General features: G+C 41.8%; 1 protein-coding gene across 5 annotated transcripts in view; it reads right to left on the minus strand.

Moving 5' to 3' along the window:
• The window catches only part of TBC1D5 (TBC1 domain family member 5), a 659,444-nt gene that overhangs the window by 85,832 nt on the left and 561,674 nt on the right, over nucleotides 1-11,938 (minus strand). For 3 of the 5 annotated variants that reach the window (XM_019508683.1, XM_019508679.1, XM_019508684.1), the window contains exons 17-19: nucleotides 8,265-8,530; nucleotides 1,083-1,148; nucleotides 82-129 (exon numbers count right to left, since the gene is read on the minus strand). In XM_019508683.1, coding sequence (XP_019364228.1) covers nucleotides 82-129; nucleotides 1,083-1,148; nucleotides 8,265-8,530 — 380 coding nt within the window. The remainder of the gene's footprint in view (nucleotides 1-81; nucleotides 130-1,082; nucleotides 1,149-8,264; nucleotides 8,531-11,938) is intronic. The other 2 variants (XM_019508681.1, XM_019508682.1) reach the window with 2 other exon arrangements.

Genomic DNA, 11,938 nt, shown 5'->3' on the forward strand with positions numbered 1-11,938 from the left:
AAAAACAAACTACTACAGCTGTGACTTTCCAGGTCAGAAGCAGCAGTGCTCCTATGACAGGGCTAATAATTGGCTACTTGCCTGTTGCTAAAGGCATCTGGTGTTCTCCTGGTCCTGCTGCTTCCACATCTATGGAAAAATGGGAGATACAGGAGGGGGGAAAGCAAACGTATAGCATCAGAGCTGGTAATATTTGCAATGAAGAGAGTCTGGGCTGGGGGTGTGGCTGCATTAAAGACAAGAATGTAAGTACTTAAAATTACTTTAAATAATTAGGAAGCTAGCAGAAGGATTGCGAGAGTAAGATGGGACTGTCACATTCAAGAGTGAAGAAAATAATTTTAGTGCCTGGATTTTTTAAAGGACTGGGGAAGAAAACAAAAGTAATTATAAAACTAAATAGAAGGAGGTTGTGATATATCAAAAACACACTCACACAAACACACCTGCCCACAAGGATGATTTGTACAGATGACTTCTCTCTTACTACTCGACTTTCTTTCCTAATTGTTCTTAAATATTACACAAATTACAATTACCTTTTCTTTACCAATGCTGAAATTGGTACAAAGTTCAACTCAGTTCTTCAGTTTATTTAGAATTTACTCTTTATAAGCTATATGGGAAAACGGTATTTTAGATGGTGAGCATTCTCTTTATTTGAAGAGAGAGTGCGCACCAGCTTATCACAGAAGATTTCCAGCCCCGGACACCTTTGCCAAAGATTTCCTTGATGAATACATTCAACAAAAATAGAAACTGATAGTTAAGTTGTCCCCAAGTGAGGAGTGTGAAACTAATGACAACATATAAGGCAAATATATGTTTTGGCCGGGACAGAAGCCAGGACACATTGAAAGTAAACCAGTACCACAGCAGGACTGGCATCAGCATGTCATAATGAAGTGAAGGGAAATCTCTTTTCTTCTAAACAACAGTGCCACTTAGTGGATGGACGATGATGGTGAGTTAATAAGCACTGGGAATGGAGACACCACAGATGAAATCAGTGGGGTGTCCTTGACAGGCCAATGATAATGCTGCAGGCAAAGAAATACTATGAGTTGCCATAGCAACTGTACCTTGGAGGGCAGTAAGATTCTGGGCAGGAACAGACACCTGAGCTTCGCTGCCTGTAACTACATCTCCTAGTAAACAAATAAAAACATCTTAGGATTTTTATAACAAATATAACTCATTGAAATAGAGACCTCTAACTCATAGTCTTGTTGAAAGATGGCAATTTCAACTTCATCTAACAGAAAAAAAAAATATTGTGAAAAGCTGTGTAAGACTTACTAATTATAAGCGGGAGGTTTTAGGGAAGAAAAGTGCATTATATACAGTTTATGTAGAAAGAAAACCACTCTGCTATTACAGAAAAATGAGAAATTAGTTGCAGCCTAAAGGAAATATGAACAATCAAAATTAATGAGGTACTGGCATTTGAGATGGATAGTACAAGTCCTTCCTACTATTGGAGTTTCATATTTCATTTACAGACAGCATCATTTTGTACTTAACTAAAAAAATGCATCCTTATCATTTAAGCCAAAAGTAACACGCATTTGTCAGTCTGCACTTTATTCTATTCACTACCAACTAGTTCTGCAAAAAGGGAATCCTTTTTGCCTCAGAAATAATACACTTCTTTTCTAGATACAGATCAGCAGACATATACAGCAATTTTAAAAAGTATATGATAAGTGACATTTCTTAAGAGCACATTAGATCATTTTAAAAAGATCATGTTACCACAAATACTTCAGAAGTGTCAACACAAAAACAAGCAGCAGTCTGGACACTCTTTACATAGCTGATCTTATTTTTGGCAGGATTTCCTTTTCAAATTGGTCCTCTAATATGTCCTTGTGATAAAGAGGCATTCAGATCCAAAGCCTTTTGATACAAGGACCCCAGAAGACAACTGTATCTTGTACTGTGGTTGAAATGATAGGGAAAAAGTCAACAACCTAGGAAAGAAATGAAGGAAAAACTCTTTTTCTTCTACAAACACATCACTAGCTGGTAATAAAAGAGCACGAGGTTTCTGAGCAAACAAGAAATCCTGTGAGAAACAGAAGGTAACAACTTAAACACTTCTTTTTCCAGAGGCATTTTCATCACCGATTTGTTTTCCCTCAAGGATAACAAGCTCAATATATAGTACATTGAACTCAAGATTTAAATTTAACCTCTATGTCTATAAAGTGCTTCACTGTATAGAACAGAAGAACATTTTAATCTTTATGCTGTCTGTATGTTACCTTTCACAAAGATTAGACAGTAATATAGTCCAATCTTCTGCTGTACAGAAGGAAAGGATAAATGGGATGAATTCGCTATTAGCAGAAACCTATTTTCCAATTAGATGACAGTCTCAGGGCCATTGTTCAACTATGGTTTGGAATATTACAGATTAAACTGGAATTGCTGGCCTATAATTTTTTTTTTAAATCAATCTCCATTAATTTTCTCCACTTATCTTAATCGCATGTGTTTCTCTCAAATTCAGGGCATTATAAAAGCTTTAAAATGAAGAAAATAAATTAGTGATCCTAAAAATCAACTGCTAATTGTGCAGGGGCACTTTTTAAAGCAGAGTATCAGCTACCTTTAAAGAATGAAGCATCAAACATGGACACTTGTAACTGCTGCCACTGCTAGCTTATAAATTGTCCAGCAGAAGCTGTCAAAGTAGAAGGGTTATGATGAACTTATCTGCTAAGCCTGCAAAATATTATGCTATCAACTACTGCCCCTCTCTCAACCCCACAATGTAAAGCAATCTGTCTCACCTTCACGCATATAACCTACAATACATTAACCTAAAGGTGTTCGACCCCAGCCCACAGGTCAGATCTGGCTGGTGGAGCAACATTATCTGACCCACAGAGCTCCCCCAGGGCCTGAAAATTTGGCAATGGGGGAACAGTGGCAGTATTAATTGCTGCTCTCCCGCTGCTAAATTTCTGGACATATGAGGAGCCCTGTGGGTGGATAGTGTGGCTCCACATGCTACATTGGGCATACAGAGCTGAGGGGGGGGGGCATGAGAAGGAATCTGGGCACAGTGGGTGGCACAAGATGGACAGGGCCCAATCGGGGCATTACCCTTGTGGATCTGGACTGTGGACTGGTTCCACCTCACTCATCCAGCCTGCAGGGCCAAAAGGTTGAGCATCTGATCTAAATGATTGACACAACTTCAGTTTTCAAACATAAAAGATTAACCGTGACATCTGAAAAGCAGGAATGCCCTTTTTACTGAGCCTGTTTCCATCAGATGCATGAACAGTGTTCTTTTCTTTCTAAAGAACAGTTCGGCTAGCCACTTGAAGGAAGGTTTAACTAACTGAACTGGTAAAACTGCCCAAGAGACAGCTTAGCACATGCATACTCTTGTGGACACCTCTTGGATATCTTACGGCTTTCATGAAGCTTCACAATTAGTTAGCAAGCCGCCAGCCACAGAATCAGAACCACAGGCCAGAGGTCTGCTCCAATGTGTGCTAATTAGCATGCTCTAGTGGCCTCCGTGTTATGAGTATTCAGCATCTCCATGTTTGAAAATGCCTGCAGGGACACTAACTAAAGCTCGTCGAACGAGCTTTAGTTAAAGCACCCCCACCGATATTTTGAACTGTGGGATGCTGAATATACATGATGCTGCAGGCTCTTGGAGCAACTCTATTAAAGTGCTCTGCTCCCTCCCCCGGAGTACGTGTAAAGATGCCCCATGAGACTACTTACGGGGCAAGTGTAGATGTAGGCGCCTAAATGTTGGTACACATGTTTCTGCTTCTCTCAACTCTATTACAGCAGAGCATAAGACACTGGAAAGGAACTGGGGTCATAAGGCTAGGGACAGAAGTTACACATAAATAAGTGATTGGAAACTGGTTAAAATTTTCAACACAATAGAAATGGCCAAAACCAGTTTAAGATAAACCTGGATGGATGTAGCATCAGACTTAACTGATTTAGGTACAATTGATATATTGAACTTCTGTCCCAATTCCCCTTCAGATTCAAGTTAACTCACAGTCCCCCCAGCATCCCAGGATGCTTTTGCACCTCCCCCACAGTACCCCCTCCCCACCCACCCTTGCAGCATAGGTGGGATAGCCTTGGCCCAAGCTGTCTGCTCCAGCCAAGCAGGGAGGCATGCTTTAGCACTCCCTCCCCCAACTAAAGGCCTGAGCCACTGTAGGCATGTGGCTGCATTTTTTTAAATCAAAATTGAATGTCTGTTCACTTGCTTATCGGTTCAATTTATGCAGTTTAGACTAATCTGCAAAGACTGAATCGATTCAGCCTTGGGCTTTTTGCCTGTCTGTACATAGCCCAAACGAACATACGACAGAAGGTGGGAATAGAAGGGAGAACACAGAAAACTAAGGACTGGATCCAATCAATCAATTGTTTCAGAGGTAGAAAGTCAGAAAGGTCTAATATCTAACTTGTCAGACACCTGCTCTGGAAGCAAAATCCTAGAACTCTTTGTGAAGCAGCTAGTGCAGAGGAGATTGAATCATCTCAGAACAGTATCCAGTACAGTATGTACACTCAGCATACAGCCGCTTAAGGAGCCACCAGGAAATTCTTAGAATAGGGCTATCAAAAGCCCTGAAATTAGTGGCTGCAATTGGTGGCTGCCAGCCACTTTCATCAAGTAAGCAGTTAAACAGGGTACAGGTTATATTAAAAGGTAGACAGAGGGGCTGAACAGTCCCTGTGCACACAAATGGTCTCTGCAGGTAACTTATGTTTGTTATTATGTAACAAACTTGCCAGCATCATATTATGCAGAATATGTAATGATACCTTTTCCCTTCTTTCCTTTGAGATGCTAATATCCATCAAAGGATTGGCTCAGTTGTGAAACTATAACTAAGTGCCTGTCACCAGCATCTCTTACTATATGCAAAGAATTGTCTTTTATTAACTACTATATTTAAACCTTTTGCCTTACAGTGGTATTAAAACCAGACAGAATCTAAAAAGCACGGCCTCTGCATTTCTCTTGCCCTTTGGACCCAGCTTCTCAAAAACTCTACTGCACCAAACTTTTTGTTTTTAAATCCATTAGATGGTGCTATATTAAACAGTCAAGAGAAATTTCAAACAAATGTAAATTTGGGCAGAATATTGGTCTGACTAAAAATACCAACTATAGATGTAGTACACACTCTTTATCTTTCATCATACTGAAATGGAATAGGTCTTTGACAGTGTGGGGATGCATACTTACTGAACTACAACTATAAGCTTTATACCAGCAATGAAGTTTCTTGTGCCCAGCCTGGTTCTGGAACTGTAATTTGCACCACATTTCTATTATTTCTCAATAATCTCATGGTATGAATCTCTCGGTACTTGATATCTACATTTATATATAATCACAGTGGGATACCTTTTGTACTAACTGTATCATTATTATAAATCTCTGCCAATATATGACATCTAGCATGTATAGTTCTAGTGTAGATAGGGCAAACTTTGGGTTTACCATGACAAACTGAATCAAGATATAATTACAACTTGCTCCAATTACAATACATTTAATATGTTAGCTGTCACAGTATAGAAATCCATATTCTTCCTCAAATGAACATACAGTTTAGGCTATATATGGTAGGCTTATTTGGCAATCAAGAAATTAGCCAATGCGCCTGATAGCTAGCTAATCCTACAAGCTAACCTGGTGGTCACCAGGTTATGGTGGAAGCCTTACTCTGCTCAACAGCGCTGATGTAGTTTTTCTGACAGAGAGGAGCTTTGAGTGAGGAGCCATTTAAAGTTCTGCTGGCAAAACTATAATAAGTACCAGTGTCTTAAATCTGCAGTTTAGAAGGGGGAAAAGGGGTGTAAGCAGGTGCCAAGCAAAGGGGAAGCATACGATTGATTAACTGCATCTGCCCTAACACTGACTTATAGTGTAATCACTAGTAATTTGGTTCTAATATGTAGGGCACATGCTGAGTGCACAGTGCTCCAAGATGAAATAGCAGGCAGGCTTAATTCATTTTAAAGAGTGCCTTTAATATAAGAATCAACAGGATCTGGCAAATGGCTTGTACCTTTTGCGTGATTTAAACAGCCATTTGCATTACCCCTGGGTACTTTAAGTGGTTCAATATTCTACCCTGACTTTCCAAGTCAAAGAAAACATTGAAATCTTCCTACTCCAGGACCAGTCTTCTTTCACTGAACAGTCTGCATTTTACCAAAGATTCAACAGAAGTATGGTTGGATTGTGTGAATCTGTTGCGGCCTGGCTTCAACTAAAAAAATTAAGTAGCTATTTGGTTTTCAGTTTCCACTTCAGCACATGCACATTTGCCACAGTGTGAGGACTTGTGATAAACTGTGCAACTCTTGCTGGGGAAGATTTGCAAATTTTTAAGGGGGTTACAGAGGAGTTGCTTACCTAAATTTCAGCCAAACACCTACAATGGCTCTTAGAAAAGTGCCTTGGATATTTGCATAACTGTGTAGATCTGCTTTTCCTATAATTGTATATTTGGTTTCTGTTCCATCTGTAACTACTGGCTATACCGGGCTTGATGAAAAGACTGATTTGAGCCACTCAGTGATGTGGCAGGGGGAGAAGACGACAGACTTGGAATATGAATATGCAAGATGTTAACTCTATATTGTTATCCTCCCTTTATAGTTTCAACCATGAACAAAATGTGAATTTTCATACCGTGCGTAGCTTGTGTTATGTAAGAACTTCGTACCTGTAGCTTGAGATACTCACAAAGCAAATTATTCAGCTGAACATATAACATGCATTTAAGAGACAGTCAAGAAAATGTCTAGACATATAGCTAGCACATAGTGTAATTATTTTTAGTCATTACTCTTGTAATAATTTCTTATTAATTTAAAAAGATCGAAACACCTTATTTGTATGTACTCTATTTTGTACTTTAGCCATTTCAGCTTCTAGACTAGTGATTTTCAAATCAGTGTGCCACAGCTGAATATTAACACTGTTAGGTAGGCAAACACTTAAGCATGATTCCCAAGATAAACCCAATCATTGCAAATAGGAATCCATAGTCTCAAAAACATTCTAACCAGTAGTGGTCTTCCTGTATTCCTTGCACCAGAAAAATTACTCTTATTATTTTTCTGTAGCCAAAAAAAGGAGTGAAAACTAAGAGCTGGTATTTTCTGAGGGGTGTCTCTAAACTAAACAGGTTAAGAATTAGGGCTGTACGAAGCTTCAGTTGCTGATTCAATTCAGCAGAGATTTGGCTCAATTCGGCGGTCAAATCTTCAAATCTGAATCGAATCAAGAGACCCTTTAATCTCTCCAAATAGAATCAGAATGCTCCGAATTGATTCGGACACAGATACAACTTTAAATGTTTTTTCTACATACCTCAAGGTACCAGCCAGCTCATGAATGCTGAGATGCTGGGGCAGATGGAGCGTCCTACAGGAGTGTGGGAGGGACCCCAGAGCACTTGGCAATGGACCTGAAACTGGACCAGAAACACTTCTGGTCTACTTCCAGGTCCGCTGGCGAGCATGTGGGGGACCTCTCTCCCCTGGCTCAGCAACTGGGGCCTCCTGGGTCTGAAGGGGCACCGAGGGTCCCCCCACAGCTGATTGCTGAGCTGGTGGCGAGGCACTCCCACATGCTTGGCAGTAGACCCAGAAGTGGACTGGAAGTACTTCCGATTCACTTCTAGGCTTGCCACTGAGTGCATGGGGCCCCCCCGCCACGCTCCTGTGGGATGCTCCATCCGCCCCACCATCACAGCATTCACAAGTTGATCCTGGTACTTTGAGGTATGTAGAGAAAACATTTAAAGCTGTGTGTCTATGGCCGAATCACTGATTCTGTTAATCAGCATTGAATCTTCAGATTTGGTTTCAGCCAAATCAAATTGGGACAGTGATCCGAGTCAACGAATCGATTCACTCTCTCCCGATTTGGACCGAATCTGAATCCGGTCAAATTGAATATGGCCCGTTTCACACACCCCTATTAAGAACCACTGTTCTAGACTATGTTGCATTAAACTGCAAACATACTATATCAGAAAATACATCTAAATTTAACAATGTACATGGTGTTTCAGTTATAAAAATTGGTATTGATAGACATAGTATATAAAAATCAATTAAACAGGTCTTCTATAGTCCTGACAACATATGAAAGACCTTCCTTCTTTTGGGCTAATGTTTTACTGCAAGTATTGTGGAGTTTCACACTACACAGGGAGAGGCTTTTCATGTTTTACCTTTGCTCAGTTGGACTGGCATGCTTTCTGATTTCATCATTCTCTGCTGTTGCTGCTGTGCCTGCTGGTGGTAGTAAAGCTGGGAGGCTTCTGCTGTGCTTCTGATAGGCACTGCACCTGAAGGAAAGCTGCTGCTGCTACTACTACCAATAGCTGAGCCTGAAGCACTACCTGAAGCAATAGCTGGCGCAATCAGCTTTCGACCAAGGTTAAGCAAGCTATTGGAGACTTTATTAATGTTCAGTGGAGCAACTTTAGCACCAGCACTGAAAAACAAAACAGAAATGAAGGCATGGATGATCATCAATAATTTATATAGCAATGTAAATATGTATGATGCTTTATAAAGAATAGGAAAAATATTCTACGGCAAGAAAAAACATACAGATAGCATTTTACATGTACATGTGAATCTCAGCACACAATCCACATCCAGTAGAGTTGGCCAAAATTTTTGGCCCATTTTTGGGAGGGAGTGGGGAGGAAGAGGAGATGCAGACCATCAACAAAACTTTGTGAATTTGTATCGATTTCTCCAACCATTTCCTCTCTAGCCCTAATATTCCATGTCTCATTTCAGCATTTTCCAACTGAAGCATTTTTACACTGTTTGAATTCTTAAAGAGTTATAAAAAGCAGAATTCTGTATCTCTTTTTTTTCCTATGTGAAAGAATGCAATCTCATTATCCTCACAAATCTGGAGAATCAAGATGATGGTGGCAGCCAGCCCTCTATGTGAAACAGTTTGTGAAATACTATCCCTAGTTGAAGAAAACTTCACCACAGTGAATGGAAAATTGAAAAGATAGCTCAATTAAATCATTAAATCTTAACAATACTATGGAATTGTAGTTCAGTGAAAGTGCTGTATTTACCCAAATCCAAGATGATTCTACATTTAAGACATTTCCCAATAATTGGATTCTAGACATGGAAACCCTATACATTTGTTATAATTTTTCAAGTCTAGAATGTAATTTTGGAGGGTCAACTTAAATTAATTCCCCCACACTGCTGCAGCAGGTCAAGCAGTGGCAGGGGGGGCAGGCAGTGGTAGAACAGGTGGCAAGGGAGTCAAGTGGCCTGCCCCCCCATCTCCTTGCCACTTGTCCCCCCCACTCCCTTCATGCCTACATTTTTTCATGATGCCTGCACCTCTGGGCACACCACTCCAACACTTTTGCCCCTTCTACCTGCCCCCCCTGCTACCTGTTCCCCACACCACCTCACCACTGCTGCCTTTCCCCACACGTGACCCCTTCCACTTACCTTCCCCTTCACAGCTCCAGCTCCAGCCCAGGGCAGGGAGCATGAAGCAGTGGTTGCTGCAGCGATTGTAGTGGTGACAGCTTCAGCCCCAGCCGTGGAGCAGTGGCCAGAGCTATTGTTGCTCCTACATGGCAAGGCTGGGGCTAGAGGCAGCATGTACTGTGTGCTCCCTGGTTTGCCAGCCAGAGAAGGGCCCCACTAGGAGCCAGAGCTGTAAGGGATAGGCAAGCAGCGGTAGGGAGCAAAGGTTGTGGTGGTAGGGACAGAGGCTGTGGGGGAGAAGGGGAAGACAGGTAGTAGAGGTTGGAGGGGGGGGTGGCTGTGGCTCCAATCCTGGGCTTGGGTTAGAGTTGCAGCCATTGCCCACCGCCTACTTGTACTCCAATCTAAGACAATAAGCTTTCTCCACACCAGCCACATTGAACGAAGACCCTAAGCTCCCCACTTTGTCTTGTTGAGCAGGCTTTGCCAGCACTGAGCATCATGCACCAGCTCCAGCCATGCTCAGAGGTACCCTGCCTACTCTGCCACCCCAGGAGATCCTTTTAGAGTGCTGTAGGTTATGAGCAGGTAAGCTCTGTAAGGAAAAAAACAGGTCTTTAAATGGGGTGGTTTTAAATTCCAAAACATTATCAAGGGGTGTCTCATGTATAAAAAGGCTGAGAACCATGATACTATATTCACAATCTGTAAAATTAAGTTACTGGAATGTATTCAGTAAAAAACATATTACTCTCAGAGGTGATATGCATAAGGGATCAGCAACCTATTCAGAGCAGTGGGCAAACATAAACCAGCTCATTCTGTGGTAGGACAGCTGCAGCTAGTCTGCAGAATTTCCCCACCTCTGAAATGGTGCTAAACTGCCCCACTATCACAATGCTGTTCAATATGCAGACTATGTGGGCCAGATGAAATCACTTGGTGGGCTGGATATGGCCTGCTGATCTAGATCTATAAGTTTGGTTTTAATGATTTTAATTGATTTGTCTCAACTAGCTTAAATGGCTGCACAAAAAGAATTAGAACAAAATATTTTAAAGAAATTATCATTACTTGGTGTGCTGGGACACAATACAGTTCTGTGATGTTTTAGTGAACCTTCATTAAACATAAATTAGAAATGAATCTGTTCTGTGACCTTTGCAAATTCAAACAAATGAGAAGAATCACACATGATAGGACACAAGCTACTAGTTACAAGTACAGATATACTTCTAATTCTAATGTGCATCTTTACAACATACAAAATAAAAAATACAGGGAATTTTGAATATTCTCACAATTTACTTCTAGACATAGGCGTCTGGTAGGGGGTGCACAGGGGTGCACACACTGCCCCTAACGGGGCCAGTGCCCCCCCGACGGCCGACACTGATGCTGTCAGTAGGACTGGTTATCCCCCTGACAGGGCTGCCACCATTGGTGGCTTCTGCGGGTGCCCCCCTATATTCAGGAGGCACCAGTTACTTATGCCTCTAGAATATGAGTTTTCAAATATTTTTACAGCAAAAAAATCCAGGCTGAGCTAGATGCTGCACTTAAAATTGTGTCTGAATCCCAATGCAAGCAGATAAGACTAAAATTAGAGGCAGAGAGAGCATGGAGAAGCAGCTTTCCCACTTGTGGGGCCTTCTTTACAGCTTTATTTGGAATTTGCCTAAGACATAAGATGAAGACTGAGAACTGGTAACTAACTCTCAGAAAGAATCAGACTGAGGTTATGGAGAGGCATTAGACGTTCATGTTGGGAAAATGCTATATTCCTGGCACAGACACCAAACTGCATTCAAGCAGTTTATGGCAGAAAAAAACCTAGTGCTTTCACCACAAATTGCCAGCCATTTTGAGCAGCCACTCTTTAGTTACATGTAGCAGGATGGTAGTCCCTAGAACTTCAGTATCCCAGTCCTCCACTCTCCCAAAGGAAAGCAAAGAAGGTAGAGTGGCTCGCTCCCTGACAGCCCACTAATCGGCAAGCTGTCAGGGTGTATGGTAGTGCTACCTCCCAGTGCACTTTGCATATCACTAGGGTTCCCTGGTGCTGTGCAGACAGCAGTGTGGATTCAAGCTGTGCCTCTTGAGCAGTGCCACAAAGTCCAAGGACTGTTCAAGTAGCAGCAGAATTCCAGTATCCTAACCCAAAGTGTTGCCCCCACTCACCCGCTTTTCCAATCAGGAGAGAAGGCAGGCATGAGGGGAGTATTAGGGCGAGGGCTGCTTATGTAGCTGGTGTTGCCAGGCAGGCCTTGGGTTCTTTGATAATGACCCATGCTTTCGGGCTGGGGGCTTGCTGGGGTGGGATGGGCTTCACCTCTCTCCTAAAGGCAAGCGTGTCTTCTCTTCCAGGTTGGCTGATCTCATACGGCGAGCTTTAAACTAGCATCGCCCGGGGGGGGGGGGG

The sequence above is a fragment of the Gavialis gangeticus genome, unplaced genomic scaffold (genome assembly GCF_001723915.1).
Source record: "Gavialis gangeticus isolate Ggan-Ray unplaced genomic scaffold, GavGan_comp1, whole genome shotgun sequence".
In the NCBI taxonomy this organism is placed as follows: Eukaryota; Metazoa; Chordata; order Crocodylia; family Gavialidae; genus Gavialis; species Gavialis gangeticus.